Source organism: Euprymna scolopes, chromosome 25 (assembly GCF_053919585.1).
Source record: "Euprymna scolopes isolate OS-2025 chromosome 25, ASM5391958v1, whole genome shotgun sequence".
NCBI lineage: Eukaryota > Metazoa > Mollusca > Cephalopoda > Sepiida > Sepiolidae > Euprymna > Euprymna scolopes.
The window spans coordinates 91,750,134-91,770,093 of NC_136506.1; the positions used below are offsets into that span (position 1 = coordinate 91,750,134).

The window sequence follows — 19,960 nt, forward strand, 5'->3', positions numbered from 1 at the left end:
AAAGTTTTTTATTTGAATTTATATAATAAATATATATTTATGAAAGTATAAAAAATAAAATTATTGTAATCAAAATAACAGATGAAATTATGGAAATCAAAATAACAAAATTTCAAAAAGGGAAGGAAATATTTGCCTTGTCACCGCTTCACACTGGAAACTAGGAAGTACGTTAACTGACTATAACTGGAGAGGGCAAACAGACCAAGGGCCTGACAGTGTTTCCCTTCGTAAATGACAAGTCACTTACATGGAATAAGATTAACAAAACCCTGCTGTATCGACACCAGCTAAAACGTCTCTTACCGCCATCATCATGATGTCACGCATCCATCTCGCCTAGCGTACACTTTTCTTCTCTTCTCAACCTCATGCTGGCATTAGCCAGCCATTTCTCGCCTTCGACTTTACACGTCCATCTTCCCCAGCATGGACTTTTCTCCGACCACGTGCTGTCCTTTTATCTTTTCCTGGTTGTGCAAACCCGCTCACACTTCCTAATTTGCATATGTGCTTTTTTGGCTACTGCTGCTAATATTTTCACCAGCTAGCTCTACTGCAGCTCCTGCTAATATTTTTCCATGCGCTCTGTTACACTTGGGAAAAGATTTTAAGAAAATTAAGAAACCAGTGTGGCTTTCCTTCATTCATAAATTCTATTATTATCTTTTTTTTTTTTACATAGGCATAACCACTTACCAAGTCCAGAGACCACTCGAGGATAAGGGTTAAGCGTGTACAGTGGTCAATTGGACAATATAGTAAGCGTTAGTAATGGAAATTTGGTAAATTTATTAACTTAAGTGGAATGGCTCATCAAGAACTTGTTTACATTAGACTTGAAGACAACCATATTGTAATCAGCTGGAAAGCAGGAAAACGGAAGACAATTCAACAGGCGTGCAGTTCTAAGAAAGAAGCTTTGTTCATGGAATCTACGTTTAGGTTTAGGCACAGATAAAGAGTGGGGGGGGGAATTATTGATAGTGTTTTCAGCTAGACGAGTGCTTCTTGTGAAAGTTTGGAGCTCAATCGAGCACCTGCCATGAAAATAACGATAAAGCAGAGACAAACTTGCAACATCTCTTCTGTGAGATAGAGGTTGCAGGGAAGAGAAAAGGACATCTCCTACGAGGCTATGAAGTCTATTTTGAAATCTATCAAGGCAGGACAAGTCCTTTCTAGCAGCTCCTGCCCAGATGTGACAACAGTACTCTATCCTTAGACGTACCTGGCTCTTATATAGATAGAGAATTGCATCAGCAGGTAGATATCTACTGGATTGGTAGAAGGATCCCATTATTTTTCCAGCGGCCTTGGCAACGGATTTGATGTACATGCTCCATTTAAGATCAGGAGTAAAGGTCAAGCCCAGAAGCTTGTCAAAACATGAGGCCTCCTGAAGACGAGAGCCATTCATTTCAATTGATGCCAGATGGGGATCAGAACGTTGATGATGTAAAGATAGAAACTATTGGCCCTTATAAGTGGCGGGTGAAGCAAAAGTAAAAAAGCAAAGAAATACCAAAGAGTAATTCCTGAAATGTTCTTACTGACTTAATCTGACCACTCCAAGAACATTCTTAGAATATTCTTGGAGTAAACTAAAATCTGATATTGTTCCTTGGTGCGATGATTAATTACATTTTTGGTCTTAGGTCAACAAGGAGGGTGTCACTGTCGATCTAATTTTAGTTATTTTTCTTTTCTTTTCCTTCATTCAAGACAAGAATTCTGGTGTCTTTGGTGTTGAAAAAGATTATTCAGAAGAGGATGGCACCAAAGTAAACGTTTATATTGAATTTTTAACTCGTATAAAATTGAACTTTGATATACATGAGGTGCCTTCAATAAGTTTCCTGAGTTTTTGTACAGACATTTAAAATTATCGAAGACTCTTGAAAACTGAGTAAGTTATTGCTATACATCTTATAAGATGACTGACCAATTTTTATGATTTCAGGTTCAAATAAAAAGCTACAGCAGGAATTGGAATACATCCTACTAAAGCCTGATTATCACAGCTGGTAAATTTCAAAATTGTAATCTGGACGGGAGGACACTTTAGAAGAACGATATGCAATGAAATTCTGTTTTAAACTTGGAAAAAATGCTACGCAAATGTATGGAATGCTTCAGACTACTTTTGGATCATTTTGCATGAATCGAGTATCAGTTTTTGAGGTGCATAAGAGAGTAAAGGAAGGCAGGAAGTCCTTGCTCCTTGTGAGTTTTGGTTATTTCTTAAGCTCAAGGAAAATCTTACTGGCTGTCATTATGAGTCAATTGAGGAGATGAAAGAGGCTGCGATGAGGGTCAATGACACCCTCATACAAGAGGACTTCCATGGGGCCTTCCAGAAGTTGTTGGAACGATACAAGTGCATTACAGCCGGAGGAGATTGCTGTGCAATGTAGACTACAATGTATTGTGGATTAAGCCAATGAATAGAGACATGTGAAGCTTCCTTTTGGTGCACTGCAATGGGTCCCCATATAGAGCAGGCTATCGACAGATTTGATCGAAAAATGGGCAATTTAATCGATTTTGATGACAAAAAAGATAAAGAGGTGTGAAACATTCATTGATCATTATTCAATCCCGGGCAATGTCGGGTATCCTTGCTAGTTCACGATAAGAAAAAAAAAAAAAGTGTAAAAATAAGTAATGTTTCCTTCGGAGACTCGGATGAAAAAAAAAAAAACATATACTGTTAACTTACAAAATTTGACACGACTGTTAAGAAATAAAAGCGAAAATGGCGGTGCTGCACAGGGGGGATGGGAGAAGGTTCAGTTAAGTGGCCATTGATAATTTTTAATAATTTTCACATGTCTAAAAGCGGAGAGAGTGCAGACCATCTACTAGTTGGCCAGTTGTGTACCAATCCCAAGAGCGATAGGAGCCTTCTATCATGTCTGAAAGTGACACAATGTTCAGTGAGCGAGATCAGAGATGCGCCGCTGTACAATTCATATGCTCTATCGATCCAAGTTATGACAAGACCATTGCTAGCACCCTCAAAATGCCTTGCTGGATTGCCACGAATAACAGGGACGTGCCCAGGGTGATGAAAACAAAGTTTCCGGCCACGATTATGATTTTTGGTGCTGTTTCAAGTGAAGGCCATAGCCACATCATGCCACCTCACATCTTCAAAGTCGGCTTGAAAATCAACACCAAAGTGTACCTGGATTTGCTGAAGAGTATGCTGATCCCCTTGTGCAGTCAGGTAGCCGCTTGCAGACCTTGCGTGTGGCAGCAGGACTGATTGAATACCCCCCCTCCCAATAAAACGAAAAACATAAAAGTTTGTTTTTGTAAACCGCTCGTAAAATCAATTTACGTTTATATCAATTAAAAAGCATTAAAAACTACATAAAAAAAAAAAATGCACCACATTTTTTTTTTCAAACTTTCTTGTTATTTGTAATGTCCACTAAAGATTCCTCCGCGATGTGACAAGTCACTTTACTATGCTCGTATGTGCACAAACGCATCATGTAAGAAAACACTACTGCGTAGAGTAAACGAAGGCAGTGAAATGGCAGAAAATAGTCCCAGGGTTCAGGGGTTCATACCATGCAAACTGTAAATTTGCGACGGAAACGGTTATCATATTCTTTTTAAGCACACCGAAATTTACAAAAAAAAAAAATGTTTTTCTCTACGAACGTAAGACGGGCCTTAAAGTAAAATAATACCAAACAAACCTATTGACATTCCCCGGTAGAGTCACCTCAGGGGATCGACCACAATCCTTTCTCGTCGAAGAGTGTAAATGCTTGGGAAAATGGCCCATGTAGGACCGATCCACCCCATTACCTCATTCCAACAGAGAAGGGTCTGATGTTTCAAGTCAGCTCCTAGGTTGCCCGAATGGTGCCAAGGCGAACCCGGCTGATATGACGACTGTCGAGTATTTCCGTGTAATAAATAGATCAACATGATAGTTTCTGAAAGAAAGAACGAATTAACAGATGGACACCTACTCGTCGAAAAAAAGGCCGGGGGTAAACTCATCATGATTCCTGTTAGTCGTTAGGGGAGCGGTAAATAGATAGACAGAAGGGGACATTTTTCCCACATACTGAAAAATGCCACAAGTTGAAATTTACGGTTAGAAATTAGAGAGAGGAGGTTAGAAAGAGAGCCAGACAGAGAAAGAGAAAGAGAAAGAGAGGGACGATAGATAAACAGTAGAGAAGAGACAGAAAAAGCGATATATATATATATATATATATATATATATATATATATATATATATATATATATATATATGTGTGTGTGTGTGTGTGTGTGTCTGTGTGTGTGCGTGTGTATATATATGTATGTATATATATGTATACAGATGTATATATATGTATAAATATGTATATATATATATATGTATATGTATAAATATATATATGTATATATATATGTACATGTACATGTATATATATATGTATATATGTACATGTATATATATATATATGTATACATATATATATGCATATATATATATGTATATATATGTATATATGTACATGTATATATATGTATACATATATGTATATATATATGCATATATATGTACATATATGTATATATATGTACATATATGTATATATATATATACATATATATATGTATATATATATATGTACATATATGTACATATATACATATATATGTATATATGTATATGTACATATATGTATATATATGTACATATATATACTATATATATATATAACTGAAGCTGCCTGCCAGGGCACTATATATACAAATGTATGCAAATTTGTTCATATTTTATTGGCTTGAAAATATAGGTTCTTTTTTATCAATTGTCATAAAATTTTAACCATAGAATAGTATCTTATAGAATAGTATCTTATAGAATAGTATAAAATTTTAACCATAGAATAGTATTATAATCTTCAAAAAGCCTGCAAATTTCTCGTCTTAAAAACGATCGTATACTGGTTGTTCCTATTTACAATGCCTCCCCACGGGACAGAGTTAGACACCAGGGTCGTTTTTTAACGTGGAGAAAAGGAACAAAAATAAAAATTGTCTCAGTCGTGAAGGATTTCTCCTCCACTGACAGAGAACAACAAATTGAAGTGCAGCATCTGAAGAACAGATACTACACTTTGATCTTGTCCCGAAGGCCAAGTATGTTCGTATACTGGTTGTTAATGTTGAGTTCCTGGCGCCTAAATGTTGTTTTTTTTTTTTTTTTTCATAAATAATTTTACCATTTGAGAGAGAGAGAGAGAGAGAGAGAGAGAGAGAGAGAGAGAGAGAGAGAGAGAAAGAGAGAGAGGAGAAAAACAAAATAGCCATGCTGCTAATATAGACTTGCTATTATTGACATTAGTTGGTTGGTTTGAGGGGAAAGAAATACAACTGATGAAGGAACCAAAATATGCCTCTACCTACAAAAGAGAGAAAATATTGATTTTATTGTTATTCATTTGTAGTATCAAGACTGTTGGAACATCTCAAATATCACTTATTTTTCGCCCAAATTTTGAGTAAAAATCGATTGTTGGTTCTAAATCATATTTCTTGTCCACAAATAAAAATCCATAAGGTTTCAGAATTTTATAAGTTTTATAAGTGTTCAGAATCGAACTTTAATTAAATGAGCTAAAACCACTCCTCATGGGCCATAAAGGCTCATCATGGCGTACAGATTTTTCTAAAAATAAATAAATAAATAAAAAATAATTTTAAAAAATAATATTAAGTGACAGCAAGTTTCATCGTACACGCGAAATACAGAAACGGAAACTGTCCCTGAAAATATATAATCGCCGTCTTAATAATCCAGTCGAAAAAGTGGCTACCTAAGAAAGAACGATAACTAAAAACTCATTTTTTTTGGGGGGGGGATATATATATACTTTTTAAAATATAATTATCCACTGACACGTGTTTCGTCGTCTTCGACTCATCAGATTGGCTGAATCTATGAGTCGTAGACGACGAAACACGTGTCAGTGGATAATTATATTTTAAAAATAATACACACGCCGCTCCTCATTTGGTGGTAACAAAATTGGTTAAAGAGAAAATCATTCCCAACTTGCGTTTAGGTAAAATGCACTTTCGTATATATAATTGAATTCATTCAAAAAGTATCGCAAAACAAAAACAGACAATATCTATCTATCTATCTATCTATCTATCTATCTATCTATCTATATATATATATATATATATATATATATATATATATATATATATTGTTTATTTTTTATTTGTTTTTTTTTTCTTGGTATTATTATACAAACACCGTGACAGCGTTAGGGTTAGGGTTAGGGTTAGGGTTAGGGGTTAGGGTTAGGGTTAGGGTTAGGGTTAATTCGCTGTCACGGTGTTTGTATAATATTACCTTTTTCTTAAATATTATTAATTGGGCTTGTTTTACAATCTTCGGTACGAAAAAAGTGGGGAACAATAAAAATACTGGCACTTCTACACTATTAGGACGAAATTTCGGAAATCGTAAAACTGAATTTCACATGAAAACGATGGTATCTACGTATTCCTCGTATTTTCAAGATGATTATATCCAAATAAATTACGAAAATTGTTAAGGTAGAAAATTATTTATTAAAGAAAATTAAAAAAAAAAAAATAGAATTTGATGAAAACAATCGTAAAACACAGGAGAGTTTAAAAGAGAGGTAATTTTCCGTTTCGATTTAAACAAGATGGCCGCAATTTTTCACTTGCTATCACGATTAAAGTTGTTTTGTGAATAATTCAGTAATATTTAGATAATTTCGACTGCATAATTTGGAAGCTACGATTGTAATTTATTAGAATTGACAAAAAAAAAAAAATCAGTAGAAACCATTGTTTTTTTGTTGTTTTTTTAATCTGAAAACTCCATTTATCGACTACAAAATTTCGTCCTAATAGTCAAGTGTATAAACGCCAAAATAACATATAAATATTACCAAAGGCAAGATAATTTGATCGTCTATCTATTTGGAAAAGATTTTAGTAGTTTTATTCATTTTAAAACCTTTATTTGGTCCGAAAAAACAAATCGCGTCTAGCGTTTACGACGTGAGAACAAAAAAATGGCCGCGAATTGACACCAAAATATTCAAAGTTTCGATAATGACTTAAAAATAAAAATAAAACAAAATAATATTAGAAACCCACCCAACAAATATTACCGTGCTTTTTATTGGGTGAGTTTCTACTACCATTTTTTAACATTTTTATTTTATTTTTAACTCATTATCTAAACGAAATACAAAGAAAGACGACAGATCAAACAAGGGAGATGTTTTATTAAATTGTTAGGTGAAAGTACAGAATAGTTACAAAACACTCTTCCCTCTCTATGTTAAGAATGGCTTTCTAAATAATAGCGTTATTATTTCAGCGCGGTACAATAAGTGCATAAGTATCAATTTAGTTAAACAGCAATCAGAAGAAACAGTACTCTAATTAAATTAATTTAAATTTTAATTATTTCCAGTTCAGTTTTCGTGAATTTATATATATATATATATATATAAAAAATTTAATAAAAGAAAGTAATTTAATTAGATAACGAAAAATAAGCAAAAGTCGAAAGTAATCTGAAATAAATAATCTGAGTTATGTCCCCTGTTTATGGAATCTTATCTTTTTTAAAAATCGATCTGCCGCCTTTATTTGGACAAGCAAAGCAAAAGCACTCACGATTCTTTAGACGGCAATCTTGATAATTGCAACATGCAACTCCTATGTCGAAACAGTCGTCAAAATGTCACGTTAAAACGTATATCGCGTTAAAATTGATATATATATATATATATATATATATATATATATATATATATATATATATATATATATATATATATATATATATATATATATATCGATTTTATAAAAAATTAAAATATAACTTAAAATTAAGAAATAAACGTTTGCCAGTATTTATGTCTTATTAATCTTATCTAAAGTTCAAACATGGGCGAATAATTTTAAGAAGATGAAAAAAAAAAAAAAACTTAATCGAATACGTCCCTATTTGCGTACCTCCCTACGAGGGTAGAGTGGGACACAAGGTCGGTTTTAATGTGTGCATGTGTGTGTGTGTGGGAGGGGGTCAGCTCCTCGAAAAGAAGCATTCTGGATTTGGATACAAATTAAAATTACCACAGTCTGGAAGGATTTCTCCGTCACTGACCGAGAACAGAAAATGTGAAGTGTAGTATCAGAACAGATACTACATGTTGCTCCTAACCAAACAGCAAAGAAGAGATCAGTAGTTAGTTCCATACTAGCTTCCCCACGAGAGCCAAGTTAGACACAAGGTTGATTTTTAATAATTTAACCAACTCCCCCAAATGGACGCTCTGGATTAGGATAAATATTAAAATTACCTCAGTCTAGAAGGATTTTCCCCCTACTGATTGAGGACAGAAAATATAAAGAATAGTATCAGAACAGATACTACATTTTGCTCCTCGACAAAAGACAATACAGAAATTATTTTTTTTCTTCAGATAACCGGGCATCTATGGCACTTGTTGAAAATAAATAAATAAATAAATAAACCAAAACAAAGCAAAAAAAATATTTTATTCATATAATATTCTGTTTGTTGCTTTCTTAGTTAGTCTGTAAGTTACGCTCTGTAAAAGGCCAACTGTAACTTTTGAAGGCCAAACTGTTACAAAAAAAGGCCAAAGTCATGAAATTTGGTTTTAAAAAGGCCAACTTGGCAGCCCTGGACAAGAATATGAGAGTGACCTTCCTTTGACGTAGCCTCGTATTCGAATGTCATCATAATAATATATGATCATTGCTGTAATAGTGGGAGAAAGGAACTCGTATTCCCGACATGCAGTGGTTTTTCACGAAAGGGAAAATTCTGCGAAACGTTACGTGAAAATAAAAGAAACATTTTAAAGAATCAAGGGGGGGGGGGACAAAAAAAAAAACATTGTCTGCCAAGAGGTGCGAGTGCGAGACTGAAGGAATAAATTAAAGATTGTCGTTTACAATGTGATGTTATAATTTATACTGAACTATGTAGCATAGTATTACTTTCTGAATATTTATTAATACTTGTTAATTTGTCTCATTTGGGTCGGTTTTATATTTAAAATACAATGGACACTATTTTCATAGAAATGGTAATAAACTTATATTAGTTACGTGTTATTGTTTTTTCTGTCCAAAAAACTAAATTTTTATTTTACTATCCAGAAAAATATCAACTTTATCGAATCAATCAAATCTAAACATTATATAAAAGGAACATGTGTGTGTGTGTGTGTGTGTGTGTGTGTGTGTGTGTGTGTGTGTGTGTGTGTGTGTGTGTGTGTGTGAGCTCATTTATTATTGATTCCCTGATTCCCGATTGATTGCCTGTTCTAGTTAGGGACACCCCCCCTACCCACACACACACAATGTACCGAAAAGAAGCTTCACATTACATCCCACAGTGACTTAATTCACAATATATTGCAGTCTGTATTGCACTGTAGAGAATCTATTGTTGATTTTATAAAATTATCTGCAAATAATGTCTTGCTTTAAAATTAAAAATACAAAATTCAAGTATCATGGTTCAATTGTGCTATAAATGGAAAGATTCATTTCGAACGCGCCCCTGTCTTATCAAAACACCACCTGTTGAGTTTATTAAATTATTTTTACATAATCACTTGAATTAAAGTTAAACGTACGAAAGTCAAGTATCATAGTTCAATTGTGCTCTAAAAAGAAACATTCATTTCGAATGCGTCTCTGTCTTATAAAAGAATCTACAGTTGATTTTATAGGCTGTGCCCTTCTGCTTGTGCGATGATAAAATTTCTCAAATGCACTTGTGATGTTAGGTTGTATAAAGGTGTTAACTTTGGTCAAAATCGGTTTTTCTTCTTTAATCGGGTTTTTCCAATTATCGATTTTCGATACTTATCAGATGCTATCCACCACAAAGCCTATGTAAATACTAGTGATGGGACGATTCCAATATTTTTCCCCCAATTCCGATACAATTACCGATCCGAGTTAAATTCCCGATTCTGATACAATTCCCGATTCTGATTCTTTATAAATCTCTAATTACTTAACTATAAGGTTGCTATTTTCCACGATTTTTGTAAAAACACATGTTAAATATGCAGATATTTTTGTAAACGTCAAAATACACTTGTGAAGGATGATCTATCGATTTTAGCTTCACTGGTATTTTAAAATCAATAAATATTTATTATTTTATTATTATTACCAGCAATGGAAGATTTTACTTTAAACAAAATCAAATAAAAAAAAGACAATTAAAAGAATCATTTTGGCATCGAAAAATAGGCATCAATTTTTCCGATTCTGATACCGATACCGATTCCGATACCCCCAAATCTTCTGACTTTTTCGATTCCCGATTCTGAATCAGATTAATCATCCCAACACTGGTAAATACACTTCCAGACAAATCAAGTACCTTCATGTGAAATTTTTGAAAAATCGGCCAAGCCATTTCGGAGTCCATAGGTAACGAACACAGATAAAATTCTTTTTATATAATAGTAGATATATATCTTCTCTTCTGTTATATAAAATGAACTTTGTGTGTCTGTATGTCTATCATTTCGTTCCCTATGGACTTCAAAACGGCTGGGCCGATTTTTTGAAATCTCACACAAATGTATCTCATGTGTCTGGGAGTATTCTTAGATAGGTTTTGTACCGGAATGCTTCTGATAATTATCGAAAATCGATAATAATAAAAAAATAAATCATAAAGAGGTGAAACAGTTCGATTTTGACCAAAGTTACCACTTTACATGGTCTAACGTCACAAGTGCATTTGAGAAATTTTATCATCGAACAAACAAACGTTTCCGGCATATAAAATCAACAGTAGATTCTTTTATATGACAGGGGCATGTGCGAAATGAATGTTTCTGTTTAAAGCACAATTGAACTATTATATTTTATTTTTTTTCATTTTAAACTTTAATTCAAGCTATTATCACCACACAAGTAGAAAGGCCAGGCATATAAAATATACAGTAGGTTCTTTGATATGACGGGGGCGTGTTCGAAATGAATGTTTCTGTTTGAAGCACATTTGAAACATGGTACTTGAATTTTGCATTTTAAACTTTGATTCTAGTCATTATATATGAAAATAATTTTATAAAATCAACAGTAGGTTCTCTACAGTGCAATGTATTATGGACTAAGTCAATGGAGGAAGAAAGTGAAGTGAAACTTTCTCACTGTGTACCACGATGGTTCCCGCAAATAGGGATAGCAATCAATCAATTTGATTGAAAAATGGGTGATTTCAGCGATTTCGATGACAATATAAATATGGGGAGTGAAACATTCATTTAATCCCGAAATTCCACAGTTTCAATGCTTTTATTATCATTTGTGTCCCACAGGCGGGCAGTTCTGGGAAAGATAGAAGGTAATGCCTAGGAAGATGAGTATAAAATGATCAAAAAAAAAATGTACTCTTCTCTCGCTGACCTCCATCCTCCCCCAACCGGAACCTGCTGGACTACTTCATTTAGTAATACGTTGAAAACATCACCAACATGACCTCCCACAACACCAAAGCTAGCCTGATTGCTGCCATTCACTGAGTATTCGCTGAGCTCCTGCTGCATGCTTCCAGTTCTGGACCCGTATCAGGGCGGAGATTGAGGCTGAAGGCGGCTACATTGAATAGATAATCAAGTCACCTGATTTCATTTTTCAATAAAAGTTTTAAAATAAAATGTGGTGGTGTTTTATTTAGGGGCAACACTTTTATCATTTTACTCTGTAAAAAAAAAAAAAAAAAAAAAAAACTGAAAATGAAAACAATATTAGTAAACAAAAAAAAATTAAAATGACTTACCATAAAAGCAGAAGAGTCGTTCCGGTACTTGTACGGTGAGGAAAGGTAAACAGCATCACTAAAGGTACTCCTATCCGACCAACACGCGTGAGCAAACTCACTGGCATCGGAATATAAATCCATAGACGCGAGAAGACTATCGGGAGAATTTTCATCCGACCAGTATCCTCGCCCTTTCAATTTGTTATTGGCTTTCTCTTTCGTTCGCTTCAAATTCTCGTAATCCTGGGCGGATTTTGACATACATGAATCCTGGTAGTCCGAGCTCTCAGAGTCGGAATTCTCGTGGATTGAGGATCGGATGATGTTCGCGTATATCGACCTGCTTCCACCCTGATTCCGGTAGATGCTGGAACTGCCAGAAAATCTTGAAGAATACCGGCCATCATCACTTTCGATTTGACTTGAACTCATATCGCTCGCATCTTCGTACGAGCTCTCACTGGAAATAGTTTTCCAGGACTCGTAGAGTAATGTCGGAGATCCGATGATGCTGAAAATCTCATCACATAAGGAACCGACATGAGTGAGATCTTGGTCTGACTTGGACAACTCTGACTCTGCTTGCAATGCAGATAGCTGCTCTCTCTTGATTTCGTCCGCTTCTTCTCGAGTTTTTAAGGCTTCACGACGATCCTGCTTGCCATTTGTCTGAATTTCACTTTCGAAATTTTGAGGTCGCATCAGCTTTTGGCTCTTAGAATCTTTTCTCACGAGACTTGATCTTCCAAAATCAGATTTGTTTAAAAGAAGATTAACCGAGCCAACGGGAGTTAAACTTTGCTTGTTAACAGGTGTTCTTGATCCGGAACCATCAAATGAATTAATAATGTAACCTGCAGGAGGAGTGTCACATTCCTCGGGTTGTTCATTATCCAGTTCGTGATGTAGAATTTCCGTATCTTCCGGAAATCTATGGTTCTTTTCTTCATTTCCTGTAAATGATTCCTTTGGATTTTCTCCACAAAGTTCCTGGGAAGATGTATCCGATTTTGGTAGGCATTTATCGGATATCGTTTCCGGGTCCTTCGGTTTAAGGCTCTCCATTTTTTCGGGTGGCTCATCTGTTTTGGGGGTTTGGTCCTTGTCTAATTCTTCGGGAATCTTTCCTGACTTTTCAGTTTTTATGTCTTCAGAATGCAACAGTTTGTTTAATTCTTCAGTCTGTCCAATTAGTTGCTCGTCTTTGGTCGGAACTTTGTTAAGATGAGCTGGACTTGAAACTGGCTCAACTGATGGCTCATCCTCCAAGTCAACAGAAGACACATCAGCTGAGTCATTAATGAGGACTTGATCAAGATCAACTGGGGGTAAACCGTCCAAATCAACTTGAGTCACGCTGTTTGGACTACTCAAGGGTTCAACTGAAAGTTCGATTGACGATCGAATGTCTAAATCTGTGGGTCTTGTGGCAGCAGTCACAGATCCAGAAAATGGTTTTAGATTGGAAGAATTTTCTTGACATGGTACTTCCATGGATTTTTTTAACACTGTCTTTTCTTCTCCACTTACTGATTTTACATCCTTGATTTCTGGAGAATACGGTTCCTGTGAGTCAGGGCTTGATGGACACACATTCTCAGAGTAATCCACATCAACAAAGGGTATATCATCCACAATTTCAGGGGAGAATGATTTCTGTTCAGATAGACCCGTGCCTTTTGATGGAGTCAACGGTAACTCTAAAGGCACTATGGATATGCCGTGGTCAACACTTGAGGGTTCTTGTGCAACTCTTGAACTGTCGGGTACATCCGTGTACTTTTTAACAGTAGAATCAGTTCCAACAGTCCAATTATGTAAGTTCCCATCGACAGAATCATATTTTTTGCTGTTAATTTTATCACTTGGCAGACTTTCCGGTGCCAGAGTTACATCTTTGTTCGGAATTTCTTGAATCTGGGCAACTTTTTTCGCTGGTTCATCTCTCAGAGTTTCTTGTGCCTGAGCAACTTTTTTCACTGGTTCATGGTCCGGAAATTCTTGCAGTCTGGCAACTTCTGCTTTTTCACATTTAAGACTTCCTTGTACTTGGGCAACTTCTTTCACTGGTTCATATTCCGAAGTTTCTTGTGCTTGTGTAACTTCTTTCACCGGTTCCTCAGCCATATTTTCGGCAGCGCAACTTTTGCTCACTAGTTCATTTGTATTAAGTAAAGTTTCTGTTCCCTTCTGAAATCTTTGAGTGATAGGTACTGGAGACTCATCGTATGTAAAATAGTGATCGAGTTCATCAACCCTATCAACAACAGTATCAGCGGCAGATATTTCAGATAATTGTGAGGCCTCCTCAACATCAGAAGTGCCCTGGTTCTCATATTCTTCCAATGAATTGTGGATAATCTCGCTATTTGGTGACTCCGTATAATCCTCTGCAGGAATGCATTTTCCATCATCAAGGACGTAACCTCTTTTCCATTTCCCCTCGTGTTTAATCCAACTCTCCTTCATTGGAGAACTCTGGCCATCAGAACTAGAACAACTACTCTGCATCATCTCAGAATTTGGGATGCTGATGCTAGCAGATCTTTCATGTCGTGTAGGACTTGGGCTTAAGCTAGAACTTTGAGGACTCATGTTGAGTGTATCGGTACTCCTGAATCTTGTAGGCCTTCCTGTCTTTTCTGTGGACCGGGTTGGAGAAGGAGGCGGTTTTTGGTTTTTGTTTGGAGTTGCTTCCATCTGCCCACAAAGTTCAAGAATACGCTGTTTCCTAAGATTGAGAGTTCCTTGGAGTTGTCGAAGGGTAAAATCCTGTGGACTACTATCTTTGGACTTCTTGGTAGCATCGTTTTTTAGAACAGCAAAAGGACTATCATCCGGAATAATTTCCTGAGAGATGTCGTAGCAGGAAATGTTTTCACATTTGTCCAACCTCTGACTTAAAGAATCAGAAAGCTGGCCTTTTCCGCTAAGGATGTCCTTGTTCGAATTGACATCGATGTCTGTTAGGTAGCCTTCCTGCGAGTCTATTTTTTCAAAGATTTTTTTTTGAACTTGGCTCTTAAAATTATCGACACTCATATCAGCAATTTGTGAAGGAATATTCTCATCTTGGGAACCAGAAAGTTTGGAAATTTCACGAACAGAAGAATGCTGCAAAGATTTTTTATTGGTAAAATCCCCATTAAAATTTGGTAATCCCTGTGTGTTAGAATTGTTCTGCATCATTTCCAAAGAATTCTTTCCTGTTATCATATCGGTGCCATCGTCCAACGATACTCCTCTTTCATCAGTTAAATCTGAAGAATCCATCTCAAATTCCTGCGAGGGAATCTCTTTAAAGAAGTCCAATTTCTTATTCGGAAATTTCTCTGAAATTCCGATAGCATTATCCGTTTCAACATTCGGAGACTGATCAAATAATTCTTCATCTTCTCCGATGCTGGATTCGGCTATATTTTCCAGTGTCATGCATGTACTCATATTATCATACTGACTCTCGGCTTCAATCGCCAACCATAAGTTCTGCGTTTCATTTCCATCCAGCGAAACCTCCGCAAGATCTTCACCGGCATCCACAATCGGACGTTCTCCCATGATCATGTCGCTGACAAAACTACTGTTACTGTCACTGTAATTCCTCTCTTCGGAAGTATAGTCCGGCTCCTCCACAATGATTTCACCTTCATCGTTTCCGACGGATGCTGGTAAAGGATTGTCTTCTATTTCAATTAACACACTGCCAGAATCACTGTCTTCTTCGGTGCCAGCCGTATCAAGATTTCTGTCACTTTCCTCCTCATCCTCTTCATTTTGACCGAAGTTACTAATGGCATCTTCATCGTCCGAAGGTTGGTCATCGTGGTCAAAAATTTCTTGGACATCACTAAGCGGTGTGACAACATCATCACTTATGTCCTTGAAGCTGCTACTGTCATTACTGCATGGACTAAGCATTTGATTGCCAAGTATAGCCATTCCAGAGGCGAGAAACGGGTCCCTTATTCGGTTGACTAGCTCAGAACTAGCTGTCCCCTCCATTAGTAACTCCTCATCTTTCGACAAACTATCAGCCTCCTCATCATTGTCGTCATCAGCCGCTGTTGAATTGCAGGAATTTTCTGTAGTAGGACTGATCGAAGAAGTTTGGTAGTTACCAAACTTTGATTGTTTCGACTGGACCCTTAACGAGTCTGCCATTCTTTGTGGGTCGATATCACAAACATTAGTCCTTTTGACATGTGAGGAGGCTATCGGCACTGCATCCAGCCTCGACTGCAACTCTAAGTCTAGTGAGACCGCCTCTTTCCTTCCCGCCACGAGTTGTGTAAGTAAACCAGTCTTGTCCCCTCCTCTTACTGGTGTCAAAGTAGTTGTTGTTGCTGCTGTCGCCGTCGCCGCCGTAGTCTTTTGGACAGGGTAGTTCTGTTTTTCTTTCTTGTAACCTCCTCCGCCTCCACCTCCTCTGCCTAACGGTTGTTTGGTTCCACCAGCTTTCCCACCCGCTACTGTCGGGGTGCCAACCGTTGTCTCAATTGTGGATTCTGTCACCACCGCCACCGCCACCGCCGTCTCGCCGGTGCTACCCTCTCCAACAACTAGGTTACAGCCACTAGTAGTTGTATAGTCATTCCTGGAAGTAATGTTCTGTGGATGTTGATGTTGACTGATATGGGGCGGTCTAAACTCAGGCATCGGCATCCCAGGCCCTGCTGTTTTAGAAATGTCAGCTGACTTTTTAAAACCTACCCCTGGTACCTCCTCTTTATCTTGGACCCCTCTTCCTCTCCTGCCCTGCTCTTCTTTTTTTTCTTCTTCATTTTCTTCTTCTTCGTCCTCTACACCCATCTCTTCACCCCGTTTAATCTTACCAGGCAGAACACACCGTCTGTCATTAGCACTGTTAGTGTCTGTCTCTGGACCACCACAAATATTACCCTTCCCTTCTCCTGGTAATACTTCCTGCTTCCCATCACTCTCTTCTTCGTCTTCTTCATCCTCATCTTCAGGGCCAGACCACGACTCTTTGGAATCACCATGCTGATAGTAATGATGGGGGGAAAGAGGATGCTGTTTGTTTGGATGCTGCTGCTGTTGATGATGATGATGATGATGATGATGTTGATAAAGATAAGCTGAAGTGAAAGTTTTACTTTTATAACTTACGTCCAACGAAGAATCAAAACTATTATCAGCCTTAATTACATCATCACGGTTGGATAATTCTGATATTAAATCAACTCCATCCCTCTCATGAACACCTTTCTCATAGGAAGTAGAATACGAGGCTGGAAAGGGCTGTTTACTGTGTTGACCCAGTGGAAAATCTTCCTGCTCCTGTTGATGGGGAGCATCGTCACTGTTAGTTACAAAGTTGACCACAACTCCCTCATCGTCAACATAGTCCTCGTGAAGGCTGATGTCCAGTGAGGATGTGGACAGGTTGTTTTTAAGCAGGCCCTTATCTGGGGAGCGGATATGATTCCTTTTTTTATTTTCTCTGTCCGAGTCGCCATTGTATACGTCCGGCTCAGACAGATTGTCATAGGAGAGGGAATCAGTTATAAACATGTAATCATCGTACGCAAAGTTTTTCGAAACTTTCCCTCGGATCAGACTGTTGTTTTCATTTAGTTTTTCTTCATTTTCGATAGAAAGCTCGTTGGTTTTGTAGCAGGGAATGTCGGGTTCATGCCTGTCATTATCTGTTAATTTCTCTTTAGACTCATTCAATGTTGTCTTATTGCTATCGTTTGCATGAGACGCTTTTAAAGAGGACCCCTTTTCCAGTATTTTGCAGTCTTTTTTATTTTCCAATGGTTTTGATGTTTTTATTCCGAATGAGGTTTTAGTTGTGGACGTTGCTGTCGGCATACCTTTCTGGTCGCTGATATTTCGAGGAGCTCTTGGTAAAGTGGTCTTCTTTCCGACCGTGTCTGTCGCATTAGATACTGTCGTGACCTTTTTATTGGTTACACTCACGGATTTCCTCACTGGAGCTTTATCCGCTGGATTAGGTCTACTTCCTTGGATTCTTCCAATTCCTGTCGCCTTACGCTCTGGTCCTGAACCCGTGCGAGTATTTGTATTTCCCGTAATCTTGTTGTCGGACCTTCCGACCGTTGGAAGTGACGAGGTGCTGCCGTTTAATTTCGTATGTTTCTGATCTTTGACTAGGGACACGCAACTGCTCGACTTTTCCCGTTGTTGGACAAGGCTACTGCTGCTGCTGCTGCTTGTGCTACGAGACAGACTCGGTTTTTTACTTTGCAACAAACTTGACCTCTGGTCAGCCACGTGATTCGACAAGGCAGATGAACGGTTACTATGGGCTTTCGAGGAGAGATTTTCACAACTCGCTTGTAACAAACTACGGGGTTTTCTACTAAGATTTTCGCAACTTTTTCCTAAAGAATTTGTGTTTTTTGCAGACAAATTTTCAGTGCTAACGGTCCGAGAGGTTTCTCGAACAGGAACTTTAGTGCCAGTTTTATGAAGGGCACGGTTGTTTGCTGAAATATTTGTACTTGAATTTGTTGCTGTTTTAGTTTTTAGAGCCTGGCTATTTATTCTATTAGTAGTTGCAGTTAGATTTGACCGACCAGTTGGAATACTAAGTTTAGTATTCATATTCTTTAAGGAACCTGTGCTTACAGCTCTCTGTAAGTTTTCAGCACCAAGCCGAGACTGTAAGCGTGAAGTCTGGTTATCCGATGACATCTTCCCTACCGATGACAGGGCAGAATTATTTGTCCTTGTAACCGTTGTGGAAGACGTTGTGCGACTAAGCGTGGCCGGTTGTTTCTTCATCTTGGTCTCCGCTCTGGACACCGCCAGTCTAGAGCATGAGCTCGTCAGGGTCTTCTTCGTCTTGGCCAGCCCACTTCTATCAGCACTCGGAAGGCAAATCGATGACTTGACAGACGACGTAGACAACTGGGAACATAATGACGAATGGCTGGCATGGCTGGACTCTGAATCAGAACGGGGGCGGAACTTATCATTCAGCTCAGTCACAACTTTCAACTCATCAAGGGCCGGACTGTCAACATTGGACGTACATGAACTGGAGGAAGGGTGCTTAGGGCTGGCAATTTTGGAAGGAGTTCTGGTTTTAACCAGTGCAGTATTCCGATGGATTTTTGAACTGCCGATTGGTTTGACTCCACCGACAGTTTTTGAGTTTGTAATGTTTTTCTCGTTTGTTTTGTTAACGCTATCTTTTACTTCATCGCTCGAAGTGTTTCTTCTGCTGATGCTTTTACTTGGGAGTCTGCTGGCTTCACTGTTCTCCCGCAGCGTGGTCTGTTTCGTAACAGACTTTAATGTCTTGCTACCTGGATCGGCTGCAGTAGGCTTGCTTCGAGGAAGCTGGCTGGAACGTTTAGTATTAGAACTCATGTTCAATAGTTTCTCTTTGGACTGTACAACATTTTTAGCTGCGGATGATATCAAGGACAAATCCTTGATACCGACCGTCGTAGCTGTGGTAGGATAGTCCATTTTGTCGCTTGCGTAGCTATTAGCGACTTGTATGTAGTAATGTCCCCATTCCAAACGTTATAGAATTTTTCTTTCTTAAAGATTTCAACCTGCCATATAAAATAATGCTCGTGTCTTTGGAGTCCATAGTCTCAGGGATTTTGTATGAAGGTTAATTTTTTTATTTTAATTTTAGTAGCATCAAAATTGTATAAAATTGAATGGTTTGGGTATAAAACATGTTTAAATTAGTTTCTATAGCAAAAAAAAAAAAAAAAAAGCAAAATATATTTTGTGATTAAATTTATGTGTGTGTGGTTATGTGTTTTGTTTTGTGGAGTTCTATTTGGGGTAATCGAGTCGTTTTTATTTTATTATTATTATTTTTTTTTTTATTTTTTTTTTTTTTTTATTTATTTTTTTTTTTTGCATAAACCTAAATCACAGGTAAATCGTTAAGATAATTACCCCAAATAGAATTAAACTAAACTAAATAAATCGCAGTATTAGTGTTCACATTAAAAAAAAAAAAAAAAAATACTAATCCGTTTCATATTCGGTGTTGTTACCAAAATTTTAGTGTTCCGTTCCGAGAAGAAAGTAAACGAAACCTTATAAATATATTTCCCCGTTCCAGCACAGGTTCTTTCAGCAGTCCTACAGATGTG

The 19,960-nt window shown here is 37.2% G+C and overlaps 1 protein-coding gene across 6 annotated transcripts in view; it reads right to left on the bottom strand.

Annotated features, from left to right (window-relative positions):
- The window catches only part of LOC145247503 (uncharacterized), a 1,258,807-nt gene extending 1,239,138 nt beyond the window's left edge, over positions 1-19,669 (bottom strand). For all 6 annotated transcript variants that reach the window (XM_080109320.1, XM_080109319.1, XM_080109316.1 and 3 more), the window contains exon 1: positions 11,868-19,669. In XM_080109320.1, the coding sequence (XP_079965446.1) occupies positions 11,868-19,313 (7,446 nt within the window). In that variant the 5' untranslated portion in view covers positions 19,314-19,669. The remainder of the gene's footprint in view (positions 1-11,867) is intronic.
- Between the last annotated feature and the right edge of the window lie 291 nt (positions 19,670-19,960).